This window comes from Symsagittifera roscoffensis, chromosome 5 (assembly GCF_963678635.1).
Source record: "Symsagittifera roscoffensis chromosome 5, txSymRosc1.1, whole genome shotgun sequence".
NCBI classification, from domain to species: Eukaryota; Metazoa; Xenacoelomorpha; order Acoela; family Convolutidae; genus Symsagittifera; species Symsagittifera roscoffensis.
The window spans coordinates 42,444,676-42,467,036 of NC_087066.1; the positions used below are offsets into that span (position 1 = coordinate 42,444,676).

General features: G+C 37.2%; 1 protein-coding gene across 2 annotated transcripts in view; it reads left to right on the top strand.

Annotated features, from left to right (window-relative positions):
* Positions 1–22,361, top strand: part of LOC134845618 (glutamate receptor ionotropic, delta-2-like) — a 72,511-nt gene that overhangs the window by 34,013 nt on the left and 16,137 nt on the right. For both annotated transcript variants that reach the window (XM_063862605.1, XM_063862604.1), the window contains one exon: positions 21,242–21,546. In XM_063862605.1, coding sequence (XP_063718675.1) covers positions 21,242–21,546 — 305 coding nt within the window. The remainder of the gene's footprint in view (positions 1–21,241; positions 21,547–22,361) is intronic.

Here is a 22,361-nt window from a genome sequence, read left to right on the forward strand (position 1 = left end):
AAAGAAGTCGTGAAGCTCTTCGGGTATGGTTAAATTGACTTCAACTATATAACCCCACTCTGAGGTTTCGCTGGTGAGCAGTATGTCTGCCAGACTTTTTTCAACTATTGAAAAATCGTTTAAGGGCAAAGGGCAGTGTTTCATTATCCCCCCGTAAAAATTGTTTGCATCAATATTGAAGATGTAGCTTGATGGTTCTGAGAGCGAAAAGTTGTCGAGGTATTTAATGTTTGCTTTGTAAAATCGGCGCGCGTAAACCGACGACATGCCTCCTCGTATCATTCGCTGCACAAGGTCTAGATGTTCACGGTCCGTTAAGAGTTTCTGTTCGGGCTTACAAACTTTTAGAAAGGCGTCCCCGGAAAGGTTACTTGCCGTGAAGTAACAGGCGCAATCCAGCCCGTATGTTTGATAGCAAACTTCACGAAAAGCTTCGAAAACGGAAGCAAGCAATAGCACATCTGTAGTCAAGTACAAGTCGTGGTAATCACCAAGTGAGCCACACTTCAGTTCGGTGAAAACTTTAAGGGCATGATTGTACTCGCTTCTTGAAACACTCACATCCCCTCCTGGTAGACTATTTTTCCACATTGCTCGTGGGGGAAGGCGAGTTTCTCGGAATTTTTCAAATGAGTTGAAGTATGAGTAGGGGTAATGCCCTTTCTGTTTCAACATAGTGACTTTTTCACGTGAGTGGCCGAGTTTTTCAAAATAGTTCTCCAGCAGAAAAAACTTTTCGTTGGGCAAATTATCGACAAATTTTGCCAATGATGCTAGCATGAACCTATACGAATCGATGAGTCTCAGATTTTCGTAGAGTTTTTTGATTTTTCCGTTTTTATGTAGGGTAAGGTAGTGCCAGTGTACGTTTTTATGTAGACTGAGATTGTCAAGGATATATATTTTTCTTCAGATGCGGGTATTAAGGAAAAAGTGTTTTCCGAATCGCTTTTTGCTGGCGCTTTGATTATAAAGTGTACATCATAATTTGACAAATTATGAGCTACCACTGGAATGTAATTTGTTGTTTTTCTATTAACGTTACACTCATTGTGTGCCCAACCCAGGAACTTGTTGGTGTAATGGCAATGATCAAGTACCACTTGATCATTGTCGGAAAAATCATTCTCGCATATCCAACAAATTGTAGCATCTTCCCGTTCCTGGTCTGTTATACCAGTGAAAGTGTAATATTTCCTTTTTTCTACGTAAATTTGTCTCGCTAATGATTCAAGGGAGCTAATTAGCTCTTCCATCACATTCGGTCCTCTTTTAAGCTCAAACTTTAACAGGTCTTTTTTCCCAATTTCGATTACTGCTAACGCGTAGCCGCACGGTTGATGGATTTCAATTGTTTGCGTGCTAGATTTTTGCGGATCAGGTTGCGGTCCGTATACTGGTAAGAGCAGTGACTCCAAGTCAAAGTAGATTACTCTGGGTACGTACCAACGAGCTGTTAAGTTTTTGAACTTGTAGTCATCTTTTCCCGGCTTGGGCATTGTTATGACGACATCTTCGTCTTGGTAGCACAGTTCTTGATGTCTTCTCAGAGTTTCGAATAAAGCGCATGTGTGGAAACATTTGCGGCAAATCTCAGATTGAAATCGGTGCACTTTGTGCCGCACGTACTCGACCAGTTTCTGGAGATCATTTATCAACACATAGTGATATTTTGATCCATCTGTCAGCAGCAACAAGTCCACAATCAGGCTAGTAGTGAATCTGATCGATACTCTTATGGGCAAAAATTTGCCATCGTTGTACCTGAACAGAAAAATAATTTTTATACCTATGTTTGGAATAGGTGAAGAACATTAATGAAGGATTTTTGAGATTTTTAGAAGGCAATTAGAATTTGCTTACCGGAAGACGTTGATTTGACAATTGTTCAACTTTTCAAATCTGTCCATATCCATCAGACCCATTGGCATTTCGTATTCCCCATTGATTTTCACATTTCCTTCTTTGTCGAGATCGTAGGTTGAAACTTTTTTTTCTCCAGCCACTGTCTAGATGTGGGGTAGAGGGCCGGCTCATTCACATTGTGATATGCGGCAACAAAGCAGTAGAGAAAGCAACGGTCATCATCTTTAGTGTTGATATTTGTGAGCAGAGTAGATGCTGCGCTGAGTGCATCAGGTAGCTCGAGGTAGGATACTGCTCCTATTGGTGAGAAGGCCGCGAAACTGATTTGCAATTTTTCAATTCTGTCAATAATCCATCCGCTACCATGAGAAGAGAACGAATTGACTTGGCATATGTTCAATTAGTTCCAAGAATTGATCCCCAGCTATTCCCTCGAAGTACACTGTCAATGTCTTAGTGTTCAGAAACAGCATGGTCATTTCGAAGTTTCCACTGTCCCCGTCTTGCACAGTGGGAATTTTGATCATTCCTACTTCCACGTGGAATTGCACTTTGTTCGGACCCTCTTTGACCCTTTCCAGTATGAGAGCATCTATTTCCTCCTTGTTTTGCATCATGACTTGAAGCAAATCCATTTCTTTTTCACCAACTTTGAGATCGTATCGACGCAATTTGCCTCTGAAAGCGCTTTCCGTTGGGGCAGCGGAAGACGTCGTCTCAATGCCGTCCCAAACTGGCAATGCGTGCTTCTTCAGCAAGTGTTGTCCATAGCTTTCCGCGGTGAGAAATATTGTATGGCAATAGATACAATGACTAATGGAAGTCATGTCATGTACCAGCTCGACGTGCTCTCGGGCTTCCGACAAACTCTCGAATGATTCGAGACACTCATCGCAAACAGTTTGAGGAGGAGGGGGAGTAAGGATCTTGTGAACTTTTTGCTCATGTCTTCTCAAGTTTCTTTTAGAGCTCAGTATTTTTCCGCACTGCTGGCAAGGAACAGGTGTCGCGATAGAAGTAGAGTTCGGCATTATTTGTTGAAGTTACTGAAGTAATTCAGGAAAATTTCAAGAAGTAAAACTGGTTATGAAAAAGCAAAAGCGAGAAGTGACTAGCACTAAAAACTTTGCGGGTAAGGGCAAGTAGAAGCCATTAACGAGAGTTATACTTCGCCGTCTCGACAATAAGTACTTTCCTTTCCAAAAACAGGGTTTATTACAGCTTTAAGCTCCATATGTCTCATCACTCTGTTCAAGTGCAAGCTGTTCTTTTGCTGTTAATTTTAAGGGTTAGCGATAAATTTTTCAAGTTTTGGCATTTTTTAGGGGACTGGTTTAGACTTTCAATTAACATTTCAGCACTAAATTACAAAATTTAAAGCTTAGAATGATTCAAATAGAGCCTAAAACTTTTTCTGACTAATTTGAACCGTGAAACAGTAATTTCCTAATGATTTCAAGCCCACTTCTTGGTTTGCGTAAATAGGTATAATAAAAAGTAGAAACATGAAATAAAAGTATTCAGAAAGTAAAGCCCTTAACTATCTAATTAAGTTGAAATAAAATAGTAAACTTAAAAAATGAAAATTTTGCAAATTTGATACCTTGATAGTTACCGATGCATGATAAGCATAGATTGTCATTTGAATGTGTAAAAGATATCGGAATCAAAGTTTCCTTCATGTCATTCAGTGTCCCGTGAAACATTTCATATCATGTCTTTTGAAATATTAAGGCATGGCCGTTTGGTTTAAGGTGCAATAGCTAACCCGGCGTTGCTCGTCGCTACGCTTCTCGGGAACGCCTCCCGTTCTGTAATTTCAAGTGAAAAAAAAATTTTTTTTTCAAAATAAAGGAAAACCTCAAACTTTTTTTGTTGTGAAAAATGGAAAAGTACTATTTAAAAAAGTGTTTTTTAAATCTATCAACAAAAAAACCAGTAAGTTTTATGGGATCTCGAGCACAGTTCTACTGGTCGTGTTCGAAACTTAAAAAACATAATTTTTTAACTTTTTTTTTCTTTCATTTTTAGCTTGAATTATTCGTTCTCATTTTAAATTCAAGTGAATGTGGTTTGAAATTTTTAGGAGCTATCTAATACGTAATTAGGACAAGAGTAGAAATTAAAAAACATTTATAGCCCAATCAATGAGAGTAGACGCTTAAAAAATTGTGATTTTCTGAGAAAATCTGATTTTTATGAAAATATTTAAAAAAAAATTGGGAAAAATTTTTTTTTCTCTCCAAATCCATTGAAACTACCCTCAATCATTTTGCCATGAATTTCTGAGCAGGGTTAAGGGTCATGTTCTTTTTTCGAAAAAAAAAACATAAATTTTCATTTTTTCACATTTTTACCAAAAAATTGTCAGTTTTACACCCAAAACATGTATATAAAAGTAATATAATGCAGATTTATGGCTTAAAACACTCTCTATTACTTTGCGTAAGACCTGGCTAACCCCACCGGGCAAAAAGTATGATGAGAGAGAGAGAATAGAGTGTTTGATAAAAAAAAAGCCAAATAAATATGGTTGGACTACCAACAAGAAAGTGTTGGACCCTTACATATTTACCTTTCTTTTGAAAAGAAAGCAATATCCCGAAAAGGATATTCCAAAAGGGGTTCACTGCTGAGCAAGTGTATTTATCTCTCTCTCTCTCTCTCTCTCGTTCTTTCTCAACAACAATTTTAGCGAAAAATTATTCTCGATTTGTGATATTTTTCTAGTTTTTAAAGTTTTTCTCTAACATTTTGCTGAAAATTTTACAGGGCAAATTTTAATTGATCTATTAAGCAAAATAAAAAACTGAGACAAAAAATATACACACAGTAATGTTAAAACAGCTTAAAACTCTAATCAAACAAAAATGAAAATATAAAACCTTGGAATAATATTTTAAACAAAGGAAAGTTTTTGTATAAGTTATTAGAACTCTCGAAACTGTAGTTTTCTCTTTTTTGGCGCATAGCAAGCTACATTTGGAGGGGTGCCCTGAATGAGATCTGGGGTCACTAGATCAATTGTCTCCGCACTCGATGAAACCCGAGCATCCGAATAGGAAGTTGATTGTTCTGGAGTTGAAACTGCTCCCCTAACAAACGACTCGGGAGACATTGCTGTCGGAATATCCCAGTACGCTTCGCGCTCTGCATAATCACGAATACATTCCTCCTGATTTTCATACAACGGTATTGACTCGCAGTCATACGCGAAGAGAATTTTTCTTGGAGACTGCTCGAGCGAGGTTGTATCGTTTATCTCCGTCTTTTCTAATGCCGGATAGCGCTCGTGAATAGTGCAACTCTCGTACATTCGTTTTCGATTCTGTCGAAGAAGATCGATGTGATCAAGGAGGTAGTTCGGTAGCATGATATGACTTTTTGTAGTCCATTCCTCGTTTTGATTCTCGTCGTTTTTTCGGGGAGCCAAGTCATTGAACGGACTTGCTGTAGACGGAGAGACTCTCTCTTTCTGTTGATGGATGACTGCAATCGACTCTCTCGTGTTTGTTTGGTAGATAATTGTTCTTTCTCGATCAGACACTGAGATTATTTGTAAAGGACTAGTCATGACTTGAAGAGGTTTGAAGTTTTGTTAAAATAAAATGACTGAACTACCGAAATGAAATTGAGAGAATGAAAAGTATGAAAAGTTTATTAATGAGAATGAGATCAGGAAAGGGGTGGCATGGTTCAATTAGGTCAAAGCTAATAACTTTTTAGGTGAGGCTATCAAATTTCATGCATGACGCCTGAGGTCATGTTAGGAATGAATGTGAAAACCCGATTTTTTAGATTTATGTAATAGCTTTATTATAGTGGCTACGGGCGAAAGCACTCAAAATCAAGTTTTCATGATAGTTTGCCAGACCTTCTTTGTCATGCTGTTAGAAATTCATTACCATGATTCATAACAGTCATTAAAATAACCGTCACAATAAAAAACACTAGAAGACTTTTAGAGTATAGCCGGGGGAAAAAGTAACTAAATACCCATATAAAAAGAGGTTTATCGTTAAAGAAATTATATCCTTGGTGATTAAGTTTTATCAATATGGCTTAGGGCGCTCGTAAACGTTATTACCTAAATTTTTACTTTGGGAGCGCATGATCTGTCTCGTATACTGTGATCAGTCATTCTTCAACGTTCCACACTAAAAATCAGTTGATTGTTATTCATTTATAATGTTCGCTTCTCTTGAAACGGATGTTGACTGTTTCGATGATTTTAGGGATATATCTACGAATTATAAACGTTTAGTTAGAGTTGGTGCAAAGACATTTGCACAGACCGGTACTTACATAACTATCAAATTGTACAAAAAAGACGAAGAGGGAACTTTCAAGTATCGACAAGGAATAACTTTGTCAACTGGTGAATTCGAGTCCTTGGCGGACAATTATACAAAAATCAAAAGATTGACGAAAGCAAAAAACTGCGACGTGACTGATAAACTTAGAAAAAACGAAACAAATTCCAACAAATCTTCATGCTCTGAAAAGGAATGCGAAAGTGAAAACGATGATAACTGTCGGGTTGTGTAACATTATCAACTCGTTATTCTATTGAAACTTCAAAGCAATGGTAGAAGCAATGTATGAGCAATCCCCTGATTATTTCAAACAGTTCCGTAAAAATTACAAATTTTTCATCCTGGATCATGAACCCAACTTTTCAGGCTTCGCTTCAAAAGCAAATTTTGCGGTATCCTCCCATTCGAATAAATTAGATTTTTGCAATCATTCGATTGACAACGAAAAACATTATCATGTGCTGGTCGAATTCACAAAAGAGTCTACCAATTGACTTAACAAGATGACTTCAAAAGCCTTCGTTGTTCCTTGTCTTCTCTCTACATTCAAATATTTATTTTTGGGTTGCTCCAACTATGAATTGTCTAGCCCTCTGATGGAAAAACTGAAAAATGCTGTGAATTATAACTCCATCAACAACTTAGATGTTAGTGCTGTTCGAGTTCGCAGACGATTGCCTCAAGTTTGCTTCGGCTCGCAGACTAAATCTGTTCAAACTCAAACTGACCTGATTACTAACGTAACAATTGAACGCTTTACTAATATTTTGAATGGTGAAAATGCTGCTGAGTTTTCAAAAATAATTGACATAATTTTAAGTGGGTATGGTTGTATGGAAATTGATTCAAACACTTTGTTTGTGAAATTTATCATGGAGAAGAAATTCAAGTTTTAAATATTGGTTTTCTTTCGCTCTCTTGTATATCAAAAAATGTTACTACACATGCGGGAGGCGTTCCCGAGGAGCGTAGCGACGAGCAACGCCGGGTTAGCTCTTGCCTGCTAAACCAAATGGCAATATTTCGAAGGACTTGATATGAAACTTTTCGCGGTTCACATAAACTTGCAGAAAAAAAACTTTGTTGTTAATAAGAATGAATTGAAAAAAAAAACGAATATATAAATTTTACAAAAACATCAATAAATTAATTTAGAATAACATATGTTTGGCAAATCTTATCAAATCATAATCATTAAGTTTGAAAACTATTGGAAATTTGTTTGTAATTATAATATGAGCAACATAAATACAAAAAAGTCCGCATAACACTGAATCAGCTGATTGTATTGGTTTTTTCATCAGTAGTTGATTTCCCTCGTGAATTGTACGTCGCATATTCTTGTACACGACGGGATAGTCACATAATCGTTTACCTAGAGGATCTGCGAACAATATCTGTCCTCCAGCTTGAGCAAAAAGCAACCAATGCGTTCCAGGTTGATCCGATGGTGAGGCATTTATAATCATGAACGTATTATCGTTTTTCAGTACTGAAGAGCATGGAAAATCTGCCGGAAAAATACCTCTAAAGCAATATTTCAAATGTTTACAACGGTTAATAATTTCTACTAGTTGAAGTTTATCCATGTCTATCTTAGGTCATAAGAGTGTTTTTGGTAATTTTTCTATCTGAACGCACATAAACTGTTGATGCGCGCTCTCCCATAAACAATAACTCGACGTTATAACCGAGACCTGCGTCAAACTTGAGTTCGACCGAAATAGTGCAATTGGTCAATTCAGGATGAATAAAATCGTGTGAAGCCTCCTGAGTAGACATGAGATCAAAAGCCATAATATAATGATTATCATAATTAGCGAGACTGATTCCATGACTAGTGTTCAAAACAAAATCAAGAGCCTCAAGCGTATTGTAATAAATTCTTTTATTGTCCGATGTTGAGATGGGAGTTCCGGCAATGGGTAGACCGTTTCTGTACACAATGATCTCATTCAACCCAAATTTCTGGTAATGAAAAGGGTTTGTTCTATTAGTACCCAAATATGCTTCGTTTATGCTCATTGCTACTATCATTCTTCGAACAGGTTCTTTTGCAAAAACATCCTCTTGTCGCCAGCTTTGTACTCCTGCAGTTGCGAGAAACGTTTTTGGTACTACTTCGATGTAATTGTAAATTGCCGGGTTCTTCAATAAATTTTTTTCTATTGATGAGAGAACATAGTCAGTCACAGTCATCTTTCTGACATAGAGATTAGCTTCGATTATTTGGACCTTGTAGTGCTTAGCTGCATCTTCAGATATGACAACAAAATCGTTAGGAGAACGTCTAAGAGACAATCTAATTGTCACACCGCTAAGTAGATGCTTGTCACACGACAAAAAGTCGCAAGCAATTTTACCAAATAGCTTCAGCTCGCTCGAGGCTTAACGAGACCTTTACGCTCCGTAACATCATCAGCTCTCCTTCCAGCACCGTCAATGGCTGATGGATTTTCTTCATAATAATAACCTTGACAAGCCAACCATGTTTTCTTGGCATCATTACCGTAAGAAAACTCGGTCTCAATAAAGCTTTTATGGGCAAAATTAGCATTGGTAGTTGATATTTTCTCACCATTCAGAGACAGTGTACACTCAGAAAATAATGAAGATAAAGGATTGTTAACAAAATACGGCGTATCTCTGTTTGCCGCTCTGTAGCATGCGTTCGAAGCACGTTTCCATTGCTTCGAACAATTCGTGCTACTATTTCCAAACGAGTACGTTGAAGTTCGATGAAATTATTTCTGTCGCCGATGAGTACTTCAAACTCGAGCATAGGACCATCCTGAGAGTAGGAAGGTCCAATCTTTTGGGTGAATGCATTTTCAAAAGTGACAAGTAAAGGCGGTTTCTCAAATAAGTCCAAGGAGCTGTGAGTTGCTTCACTCGGGAATAAATTAGAAATCATTTTTAACCCTTGTAAAGAAATCGGAGCGACTTCTCTGTGCAGTTCGTTTTCTGGGAATGACGCGTCTCGTTTTCCGTTTAAACGCCGTCGTTCTTTTCGGATGACTTTTTTGAGATCTACTTCCTCCTCCTACTTGCTTTTTGATTGTTTTTCTAACGGTGCGGTTGAGTGCCTGCTTAGGACTTTTTCTTTTTGTTGCAACTTCTATCAGTTCTGGAGCTGCCTGAAGAAGTAGTTCTTTTCCGATTTTTTTTAGCCGCGGGTATTACAAATTTTCGAGCCAGTGGAAGTGCGACTCTTCCTATTCCCAAGGCTAATGCACCGAAGACACTGCCTCGTTGTCTATAATGCCCCGAGAAATGTGGTAGGTTTGCTTGGTTGTGGTAATATGAATCCATTTTGATCAATTGCTAAACTTTTGAAATTTTTCCCTCTCCAGCGAAAGGAACAAGTCCTCCAGTTTCTGTGCGCAAGTTCACAGAAATATTAGAAATATTATTGACCAAAAGTTTTTAAAATCCAAATTACTAAACACTTTACGATGATTCGGTTCAATTGTACATGCGTAACTGTTTTTCACCCGACGATTTGTATCAATGACTCGTAAAAGGGGTGCTTTTGTGTCTCCGACTATTTGATAATGAATTATGTCCAGATAAACAAACATAAACTGAGTACCAGCGCATACATCAACGGGATAGTCAGCAAAAAGATCTTGGGTAGAGAATGTGCTATGTTTCGTGCTTCCTTGTTTGTAACCTATATGATAACCAGTTCCATCTCTGACGCCTTTGAATCCAAGTAGACTAGGAATTTGCGGGCTTGAAAAAGTTAAACCTTCCCAATAATGCAGCCATAAGGAAAGATGTTTGGTTATTGGATCTATTACGTAATCCAATTTCTCTAATTCTGTCTTTCGACGAATCTCGTCCAGTATTTGATCAAGGCTCGTATATTCTCCTTTTGTTATTTTTGCTGTTTCTCCAAGGTAAGTTCTGGAAATCTTGTCTTTCTCAATTTTCATGCTTGCTATAACCCGATCTTTTTTGTAGTACACAATGTTGTTGTCAGTTACGTTGTTTATCTGAGTAGGGAAGGTAATTTCTGTAACTGCTACTCTCCATTCAGCTTGCAAATTTGTTTCTTCACTCAGGAGATTTTTGAAGTTGGCCACAGTGTTATCTTTGAAAACGTTCATTGATGCAGATGAAACTAGGGTAATTGTGAAGGAAGGGGGAACATTATGGGTGAAAAGGCTGTTGGAAGTGCCCTCAGTCATGATTGTCCTTCTCCAGAACGCGAATTAGTTCAGACTCGTAAAAGTTTCCCTCAATCGGTTCTCTGTTAGAATCAATCAAATTGTATGTTGGGGGATTTCGTGTTGGTATGTCAAAAACTGAACGATTGTTTGTAACCCTTGCGAAAAGGCAAGTCTAACATAATCACCAACATAAAGTTTTGGACGTCGAACTAATTTCAAAGACTGTTCTGCTCTTAATGAAATAAGCCGAGGAACATCTTTTTTAGTTACTTTATTTAGTGCAAGATTTGTGACACGATTTGTTCTCGAATTAATTGCATTGACAAAATCTTGCAATTTGTCAATGTATGAGTAAGTCCATTTATCCTCCAAGTACTTATAAATAAGATTTTTCAAGGAATGGATATTTCTCTCAGCAAATGCGGACTTTTTCTCGCTCTCTGTGCTATATGTGTTTATGCCTTTCTTTTTACATAATGCTTAGAAGGACCCTTTAAACTCTGTGCCCTTGTCCACCCATACTTTTTCCGGTTGTTTTGTCGTTATCATTAGTTTGAACGCTTCTGCTGTTGTAGTAGCATACTTTGATTTCAAGGGTTGCACTCTGAGATAGCGGGACATGCAGTCAACTGCAACGAGCAGATACTTAACATCATGGTTGTACTGGGCAAGTTTATCAACAAAGGCTAGATTTAATGACCAGATTTCGTCGATATCGTAAACTATGACCTTGAGTCGCGGCGTTTTTCGGATCACAATTCGATATTTTGTGTAAGCATGTTCAGTATGAAGGAAATGTTTAACTTTTTTTCGCGACAAATTGCTTGCTTTTATCAAGTTGTTCACACTACCAAATAACGCGGGACCTTTGTCACTGTATTTAGATTTCAACAATTTTTCTTCAATCTTGGTAATTTTCCCATTGTTTTGCTTAAGCCTTCGTCTTTTCCGACGTTGGTGAATTTGAATCAATAAAGGGCGTTCCGTATGAGCCAGAGCCTTCTTCTGACTCTTTTTCAAGTTTTTGGTTTCGGGTTTTTCTATTAACGCTGAGACTTTTTCGTTTGTGTTTTTTACTTCTCTTAAGGTTTGCACTACTTTTTTCCTGCCAATTGGGCGATGTTGAGCGGGTTCTTGAGGGTCCGGGTTCTCGTTTCTCTTGAGCGTTAAAAGACGCTGACTGAACCGCGTGTTTGGCATTTCGATTTATTACCAGGTTTTCATTCAAATTGAGTGCAGTTAAAATGTTAATGAACGCCGGATTGTTTATTTTTTTCGTTGCTTGTTGTACGTCGTATAAAAATATTGCAGTTTTAAGTCCGGTTGGTACTTTATCTACATATCACCTCATTGTCACGGTTTATGGTTACTCTTTCTGAATTTTCTATGATTTCAAGTACGGTTTTTGCTCTAACAAATTTTTTGTCTTCTAAAACTTGTAACTGTCCTAAAATGCTTTCGGTCTGTCTATTGTGTTTCTCTTCTAGTTTTTCGTCTTTATCACGTTCGACCGGTACTTCTTCATCGTCCGTTAACAGTTTAAGCTGTTCTTGTTGGGGCTCAACATTTTCCGTAAATGTTTCCTTCGTTGCAGTAGTCTTACTAGTTTGAGGAGGTAATTGGGGTCTAAGCCGGTTAAGATAGGAGAGTTGAGCATTTTTATGTTTAATAATATTATCATGAAGAACACGTGCAGCATGTGGCTGCTCTTTAACATATAAGTGTTTCGGAATTAGAATGAGTTCTTCAGCAGTCATCATTAAGTTGTGAGGTACTTGTAACAAAAATAAATTATTTGTCGAACTAAATGGAAGCCTTCTTTACTCAAAATAATCGCACGTTTTTTGACAACTGGTTTTTGGAGTTATTAAGTATTTGTATGCTGTCTCGAATTGTTCGATGTTTTCGATTTTAACGGGTACGTTTCCATTGACTACATTGAGCAAACATTCACAAATAAGTGTTATGATCTCACTATTTGAAGTTTTTCTAATTAATCGTCTTAGCTGGTCAGGTTTCAGTTGTACCATATGCCGCAGAATAGATAAGTTTTTCTTTTTCATTTGTGATTGGAGTAGTTTCTGCTTTAGATAAGGGTAAATAAAAAAACTGTTGGCCCAGGTCGTGTGATATTTGAACAATATCTCAAACAATTTGATGTACGGGGGTCCAAGTTGATTAGAAGATGTCCAAAATAGTCTCTGGTAGCTAATTCGTAACAACTTCTCAAAATTTTTGATACATTCAATTGTCTTCCTAAAAGATCTAGTTGCTGAACGTCACGAGGCGATTTGAACAGAATGATGTGTGAAGTGTTCAAATCAATCGTACGCGACCATCGACTTTGTTGAAACAAGTTATGCTTAAGATATATTACATCTATCCCTCTATGTCTACCCGCTGTCGCTAACCTAACAAATTTCTTGTCATTATAGATGTCTTTACATGAATCATCGAAAACTAGAAGAACATTTTCTAATTTTCTCACAGATTCGAATCCGTCGAATTTCATGAACTTCACATTCACTTCGCGAGAAGACACTTTTTCTGAGAATGCAGGTTGCATCTCTTTGTAAAGATATAGAACGGTTCCAAATTTAGGGTAAAAAGTATTTCCCATCAAAAGTTTCAAAATTAACTCAGTTTTCCCGGATCCTGAAGGTCCCACTATCGCCATAAAAATTCTTGTCGAAGTATCAATCACTTTATTCATATCCTTGGGTTTGGTAGTACGTAACCAAGCAAGCCTGATAAAATTGAGAACCAAACTGACGTTTCTTCGCAACTTAATTTAGTGAAAGAAAGTTTGAGAATGCAGAAAGTTAGTAAAATTAGAATTACTACCATTTGCGCAACAAAAACTACTTCAGACCTAGGCAAAGTTACATTGTTACAAAACTTCCATGATTTTTTTTTACTGTTTGTCTCGTTATAAACAAACTCTGTTACTATTGTTGCGTCAGGTTCATCTACTGCTGTTGTTGCTTCTGACATTTGGGAAACTATTTATTCTACAGACTGTGTTAGATTTTTTCTCTCTGTGAATGAAGCTTGTAACAATTTGAATTAGTTTTGAGAACAGTACAAAATTTCATAACGTGTGAAATCTCTATCATTTATGTCATGCATTTCTAGAACAAAGTTTGCTGGGATATTTGCAGTTTTTTCGTAGTACATTATTTTCTTCACGGTATCCTCTTTCACAATCGTCTTAATCTCATCTGGCAATTCACTGCTGTTTAGATCCATCTGAACTCCTGGCTGACGTTTGGGTACTAAGACTAATTCGGGAAGATATACTCCTCGCTTGCTGGCTAACATTTCTGATAAACTTGAATCTCTGGAAGTATACAAATTGATCAATAACTGAAAAAAAACTCTTCAACGTAGACAACTCTTCTTCGGAAATTATTATTTGCTCCTTCCTCTGAACAATTTGGCCACTGCAATCAATACGCTCTATTTTCGTTAATGAAATTTTAATATCACCCTCTGGAGTCATTCACGCACAAAGCATTGAATTTGGTGATAGGTATGTCTCCACTTTCGCTGATCTCTCGCTGTTGTTCATTTTTCAACCAATCATTAAAAAACCTTGGTTTTCTTCAGGGCACAATGATTCCTGGAGTTGTAGTGTGGAATATGTTTATTGCAACTTGGGTAATTTTTAAAATATAAGTTTTCAACCCGAGGACAGCCCAAATCATCTAGGTTTTCAATCTTTCGGTCCAAGTACTTGGCCAAAAATTCTGTCTTTTCTTTTCCTTTAGCGTAAAAAACAGCACCGGGATTTCTCAACACAAAACTCTGAAGTATTTGATTCAAGTTTATGTAAAGGTAATCACCGTTTTCCCAATGGAGACCGTGTAAATAATTTGTTAACCAGTTGTAAGCTTTTGGTTCAAGCTTTGGTAGTATATTGAAACTCACTGGAGGTAAAAAAAATGAATCGATCGCTGTAGTCTGAAGTTGTTAATGCTATTTCTTTAACCACAAAAGCGTTTTTCTTGTAACGAAAGCCTTCCACGTCAAGCACAACTGATCTCTCGCCTAGCATTCTAGTAAATGATAAATTTCTGGTTTTTTCAACTTAATGAAAACCCAGAACGCTATTCCACTCAAATGTCCCAATAAGCTGTTGTTACAGTTCCAGGGCAACATGTAACAGTACGTGGGACCCTGTTGATAAAATTCGTGTATAAATCCGGCCGCATCGTGCAAAATAGCGTGCAATCGTAAAATTTTGGAATTTTTCAAGTATTTGTCCAAGGAAGAGTTATCAATACCAATCAAGCCACCATAAGGTCTCAACTTAATTAAAATGTCGTAGTTAAGGTTATCAGAACTAACAAAAAACAGAGAACATGCAGCTAGAAAATAGTTGCGTCGGTTAGAATTATCAATATAAGTTTGTTTCAAAGACGTATAAATTTCGTGAATTATTTTCAAATCAATAGGAGTTACTCTGCTTTTTTGCAATTTCATTGTTTATTTTTTCCAACACCTCTCCAACCTGCTGAATTTCAAGTCAGTGGAAATAAAAGTGACCTTGCAAATATCATTTAGTCTCATTAAGATAACGGTGGTAAATAATTAAATAAACCACCGGAAGTTTTTTGTATTTTGATAGCTTGTTGAAACATAGACGGATTTTTCTCTCCAAGTCTTTATCAACCCTTTTTGAGGTAAAAGCAAACAAATAGTCGAATACGTTTTCATAATCAGCAAATTTCAAATCGCTCACAGTACCATACTTTTGTTTTGTAGAAATGCACCAAGAGATTTGTTGAAGCTCACTCAAATAAAATTGTTCTTTGAAAATTAACTCGTATTCTTTCTTTGAAATTTCCTTTGCCCTTTCGAGGAAGACGACGTAGCGTTCATTACTAAATTTGAAAACACTCTTAATTGTAAATGTTCATTATCAATATCTTCAGTACACCAAGTTCCCTCTAATTTCATTTTTCTTAATTCAAAATTTGACAAATTTATCATTTGGTATATTTTGCCCAGAAACGGCCGCCGCCTTTGGAGAGTAATTTCAATTTTCTGCCTTTTCACCATAAAATTTAGGTCAAGTTAAGGAATTAGTTTACTGCTGCCAACAGTTAAGCTACGCTGCCAAAATGGCCGGCGAATTTTTACTATATACCATAAAAGTCAATTCCCCGTTCACTAACAAATTTCAAATAGGTCGAAAGTTCATTTGCCCTAAACAAATATAACAATTAATAAGATTCATATAATTAACCAGGACCAATAATTAGGACCCCAAAAATTGGAATTAGAAAGAATTTTGTATCGTGTCCCTTGTTGTTAAGCAAAACCTAGCAAGATCCTAAGTAGGGGGTCTTCTGCTTTTTGGGTGGAAAATAATTTCTTTCGTTTACAAAATCCTAGGATGAGGGTCCTCCAAAAAATTAAGGACCCCTTTCCTAGGATTTTGCTTTACGTGAGGACCCCCCCTTAGGAAGAACCCCCCCCCCCATCTTAGGATCCGGGACACGATACAATACTACTAACATTATTTTTTGGTATTTTTGTTTTTCGAGTAAATTTTTTGGTAAAAAGGTATGTGTATTGTACTCACACGATTGAAAGTACTGATTTTCTAGGCTTTTGATCAGACTTGCTCACAGCCGAAACAACAAAAAACTTTTGTTTTTTTAATTGTTTTTGTTTTGGTTAAAATTGTCTGTGCTACTTGGTCTTTTTGAAACATTTTTTAAACAAAAAACTATATTTTAGACCATTTTTTTCTAGCAAAATTTTTTTTGGCCCTTAAAATTGCTGATTTGAAGACTATTTAGCCCTTTATAAATTTAAGTTTAGCAATAAAAATTGCTCAAACAAATTATAAATTGAAAGTTTGTTCAAGGAGTTTGGTTTTATAAACATTTACACTCATTTTTCATTTTCTAAAACAGAAGTTAACGATGAAAACAATTAAAATTCAACCAAAACTTAGAAAAACTTCTATCGGAGAAAATTGACAGAACATGAATTTGAAACCCTCTTTTTCACATAGTTCCCATTTGCTACCATTCTAGTACATCCTTTTTAGGCCACGCAACCCACAATTCTTGCTTTTGGTGCCCTCAAAGACGTTTAAAATTAGTAATTTCATGCTATGAGTGGTCCAGAATCTTGTCAAACCAAACAGGGGGTCTTTGAAATTCTAGAGCATAGTTTGAAGCTCCTTCTTGAAAAGAGATTATATCCGCCATTGAGCTCTGGTTTATTACTTCGTGTTGCTAAATTTAGACAATCTGACAATCTAAACTATTTTCAGAAGCTGCCCAATGTCCCGTCACATTAAAATACTCTCAGAAAAGCTTCAACGACACTGTTCATAGGATTCTCTATTCTTTTGTTTCCTGCTCAATAGTTTGTAACGTTCAAATGTTATGTTGGTTGGTTTGATAAAAGCCAATTCTAGCATTTCGTAAAATTCCTTGAATGACATTCCTAGGATTTTTACCCTTGGATGTTTCTGGACGAAAACTCTTTTGCCTTCCGCTCCTAAGGCCAAGTATAGGATTGACCTTACTTTTTTATCGGCCTCATATCTCCTCATTTCCTTTTTTCTTCTGCTAGTCTTTTCTCTTCAGCGTGTTCGTAGACTCGCATTGTTTCTTTATTCCTGGCCTCCCTGGTTTTCCTCTGTTGGTCAGTTTCTGACTCTTGGGCACCTTCTAGGATCGGTAACGTCGTCTCCCCTTCCATTGGTTCTTTGAGGTTATCTTAGTCTAGATTTTCCTTCGCGATAATGGCCAAATGGAATTGGTCTATCCAATTGTTCCATTGGGTGGGGGGTTCTACCGTGTGGTTCGGCCAAAAGGCGAGTATTCCCCTCAGGTTCGAATCAGTTGTTGACTGCGCCATAATAAAGAGTTAAGATGTACCACTGGTAACTATTGTATCTAGCTAAGGTTAAAAGAGAATAAAAGTATTGGTTGAATTAAAACTGACTGTAGTCTAAAAAGAGCAACTAGTGAGTCGAAGTCCACTGGACTTCGTAGAGTTAACATTGACTGGTACGTAATTAGATAATAGAGGTCAAGGTTATAACATACTAAAAATACTGAATCACAACATTCCCCAGTGCACAAAAATTAATATCTGCCCGCTCAACGATGTAGCCAATATCACACATATACTCCATCTCCCCTCGCTCCACCAGGGCCAAAGAAGAAACAAAACGTAACCGCATTTAGCACCAATGGATTTTTACAGAGAGTACAAATTACAATGGAGGTAATTATATGGTAATATATACAGGCTACTTACAGGTTTACACAGATATCAACACTGAATGTACAAAATGTTATGTACAATTGGGGTTATGTAGCATTTGTACAATTAAAGCCAACTAACTAACTCACTAACTAGGTAAATAAAAAAATTCTGGGTAATCCAATGGATAAAAGTTAAATCAAATACGTAACATGTCGTGTTACCACAGCTTAAAAGTTTTCAGAGTTTGAGACCGTAGAGTTGTATCTAGTATGCAAATTATCTGCCTCTATTCTTACATCGGTATCAATGCCCGAGTATATGTCGCTATCGATGTCATCCTGAGTATTACTGGTCACTTCTACCAATGGTGGCGATACCCATGCGGTCCTTGTCGCCTGAGAGGAAGGTGTTGAGAGATCGTCTTGTGTGGTTTCAGCAACCAAAATCGTATGACGTGGGATCTCATCAATGGGTGTAAGATAATCCGAGGGGGACGTCGTACAGAATGAAGGATTTTGTTTTGGACTCTTTGCACCGGAAAACGTAATAAGCGGTTCGTCATCGGAGTCTACTGCACTAATTGTCTCCGTACCGAGCGTCACTTGACGATAAACCGTCTATCGCCATAGAATTTCGGGGGGCCTGGATTTCTTCTTACACGAAGTTTTGCGGGTTTCGGGCTCTTTGATGTTTCCACTGACTTCTCCAGAGAACTATCCACTCGAATTGGGTCGTCAACTGTTCCCGTTGGTAAAATGACTGTTGTCTGCGTATTTGTCTGGCTTGTTACGGTACTCCTTGGTTGATCTAAATCACTATGAAGGTTAACAGTCGGTGTATTATATACAGTTTCCGCTTCCGTACCCAAGTAGTCGTCAATGACTTTATCCCAAAGGTCTAACGCTAACGACGAATCTAGATTATTAAAGTCGAATTTTGAACCTTTCGAGGTCGTGATGAATGTTCTCCTCTTTTTGCTTGAATTTCCACCCGTTGGTGTGTAAGTCATCGAAGGGCCTCCTATATTTGAGTCTCGTCTCTTGGAAGGGGAGTTTCTTTTTCGTTTGCCTGCTAAATCATTACTATTGATTAGTGCTTTCGGTCTTGCCGAGAAGGTCTTAGGAGCTGCCGGTTGGGTTTTGTTAAAAGCTAAGTCAGATTTTCTTATCACATGTCCGTTATCTAATGTGACCGTATGTCTCGTGTCTGACAAAGGTTTACTCCCCAGTGGTTTAAAATAAGGTTCTCCTTCCATCCTGTTAACTGTTTTCCTAAACCAGTTACCTCCTTGGCTGAAAGGATTTGACAGTGGGGCTCGCTGAAGATTTCTATCTACTTTGTCAGCAGGGTCGCTCTCATAGCCTCTCTCCTCAATTGTTCTGTCTTCCAGGTAGCCATCTTCGAACGCGTCATCGGCCCCCCAGTCCTGTGCTCTGTCCTTCGTTAAGATTGATTTCCCCTTATCTAAACTAATTGCGTGAGAGACCAAAGATTTCCATTAAAAAACATCAAGAATTATAAACTCAAATAAAGCTATGCAAATAAAACTAAGGAAAAAAATGTACTCAGTCAGGACACGCGTTTAGGTCGAGATGATTTTTTTGCTTTGTTTTCAGGAAAAAGGTTTTTTTTCCTTCTTTGAGATGGCACTCTGAAGGCTTTTCAGGGTGCCAGTGTGGTGTCATGTGAAACCCCATTGTTTATTTTTCAATTTTCAAAAACAATACAAACAAAACTGCTCGTATCAGGGCAAAGCCCCGAAAATTCCGACTGCCATTTAATTGGACCCGGATAGTTTTTGGTAAGTTAAATAATGGCAAAACTATGAACTTTAGGCTGATAATATCAAAAGTTAAGTGTTGCAATTTGAGTCGTGAATGATTTGAGTTACTAAAACCAATTAGCTGCCTCAAGTCAATTCGGAACAATTTTGTAGCGCGAGATAATGAAACAAGTCTGCTCGTATCAGGGCGAAACCCTGAATTTTGCGACTGCCTTTTAAAATCTATGGAGCAGTAATATCATCAAAATTTCAAATGTGGCAAAATGAAATGAAAAAAAAGTAAGACTGCTTGTATATCAGAGCAAAGCCCTGAGTGTTTCGACTGCCCATATCGAATAGTTTTTGGGAAAAAAATATTGAAAACCTATAAATTTTGGACAAAATGAAAGTGTGAAATTTCGATTCGTATGAAATTAATACGACCGATTAGCCTGCCTCAATTCAATTTGGAACGATTTGGTTGTGCAAGGTAAATTGCCACGAATGAATGTTTAAGCTCTTAACATTACGCTCTTATTGTTACGCTCTCATTATGATGAATAAGTTCTTCAAAGCGCGAATAATTTAGGTCATAAAATGGCCAGTTTGGCAATTTTCAAACCTCTAGAACTTTACGAAAAATAATCGGTAGAATATCTTTTTATATTTTAACTCAGAAAGTCAATATTTTCAATGGGATATAAAAAAAATTTGTTGAAAACTATTATTTCGATCGGCGAAAGTTGACTGGATAAAAGAAACCACACCGAGCATAAATATTCCATTTTCTTCGAAAGCCGGAACAACTAAAATTTGAGATTTCAGGGAAAATCATCCCCCCACACGCCATTTAAAGTTCAAAGTGATGGATTTCGCTTCTAGTAACAAATCAATTATGACAAATAAGCTTCCTTCAACCAATTTGGGAAAATTTCTAAGATATATTAAATCTGCGCTCACGCATTAATAGCGCGATTAAGTTGCGCGTTAATTGTCCCAAAATGGCTTAAATGGCACAGGTGAACTATTTTTTAAAAATTAAGATCAGGACAACAATACCGTATGAATGATATAAATAAATTCTGTGACTAGTTAAAAATGGCTAGTTAAAAAGTCGAAATTTGTCCGAAGAATAAAAACCACCCGAGCACAAATATTCGGTTAGTTTCGTTACGAAAGCCGGAACGACAAGCAGTGTTAATGTAATCATGGTAAGTGTAATAGTGTAATAGTGGTGTGCGCACTGGCTGGAAGCATGCAGATCAAAAGAGCGATTCCCTGAGGGAACAGAAATTTATAAAAATGGTCTGAATAAAACAACCACCCCGAGCAAATACAATACTCACTTTCTTCGGAAGTCGGAACAATGGTTATAAATTTTGGCTGAAGAATAAAAGTTATAAATTTCAATGTGTTTTGGTGTCAAGAAAAATTGATGAGTGTTTTCCTTTTTCAGACTAATCAACACGGAGGAGACTTAACTTTCTAACTCAGCTGCTTTTGTAACACTTTTTTTAGCTACACCGCTTCATTTTTGTCGCTTCTTATCCGATGGTTTTCGATCCGTTGAGAAAAACCTTAGAAAAAATTTAAAGAACATCTTTTAAAAAACTGAAAAAGGCTTTGAAAATGAGATTTTTATCTTTCATAAAATTTATAAGAATTTGGAAATTTTTTCATAAGTTTTGAATTGGCTGCCCTTGTTATGTTTGCGAGGTGGAAAAGATTTAAAATGAGATCACACATCACGTCTACGCGTTTTTTTTTGCGATAAATGAAATAGCCTGAAAAAAACTCGACCATGGCTACGAGTTCTCTTCCATTCTTCGTATTGGTCAAATTTACATCATTCGGAAATGCTGCTGATCATTTTATCATTTTAGGGTTTATTGAGCTGAATGCACGGACAAACTCTTTCATCGACCACCTGTCTCTGAACCTATTCAGAAGCAGCTACCCGATTGGTCGGTCCGATAATTCAGCTAGCCAATCACGATCTTGGAACAGGAGCTCAGCCAATAGGAATGCAGGAGCGAGTACTCTCACTTGGCAGCTTGTGGGTAGAAAGTGGTATGGCTATGCGTTGAATTTGTCGACTGAGAAACCGTTTGAAGTCAGTTTCAAGAATCTTGCCGACGCTACTTTGCGAATTGTGACAATTGAGGAGCATCCATTTGTCATTAAAAAGGTCAGTTTTAGGATTTAGGTAGTAGTAGTAGTAGTAGTGATTATTAGCCGATTTAGGGAGGGGAGAGGAGTTGAACCCCGTTCTCACAGGGATTCAACCCATGACGACCCAAAAGGTCCCCCCTGCGGTAGTATTATAAAAGTGAACGTCCTAAAACTTTTCTAATTTTTTTTAAACTATATACTAATTTTGAGGGGGGAGCATCACCACCGACCTATGGCCTTAATAAGATACTTATTATACGGAGATAATGAACAAAGCTGAATGGCTATATCGTTGGTTAAATATGAACATTAGGAAAGTTTATCAGCGATTGTAAATGCTAGACAGTTAAGCTTTTAATTTCTTTCAGGCGTTCCGCTGTTAATGTCTTCGTTTGTTATTTTTTGGACCTCTAATTACCTCTTCAATCTAAAGCATAGAGTGAACAAGGAGGCGTTGTCCCTCATGACGGAAGGACTGAATATTAAAAATTAATTTAAAGTTATTTTAAACCAATCGGAATTCAGTATTCAACAACCTCACAGAAATCGCGAAAAACTCTAAATTAGCTAAAGAATCTAGGTCAAAAATTTGATACTGACCGACCTTAAAATAATCAGAACGCAGTTATCTGAATTTACATAAATTTCTGAATTTTCAAACATTACCAGATCGAAAATAGATTTTTTTAGATACCGATTTAACAAAAATTGAAAAATACAAAAAAATATTGAATCTGCACACACTGTGCAAGCCAAGCTATAATTCAAATTTGGGATCAATTGAGCAATCTCTCCCCCCCCCCCCCCCAATCTCGCGCGGGGGGGAGATAG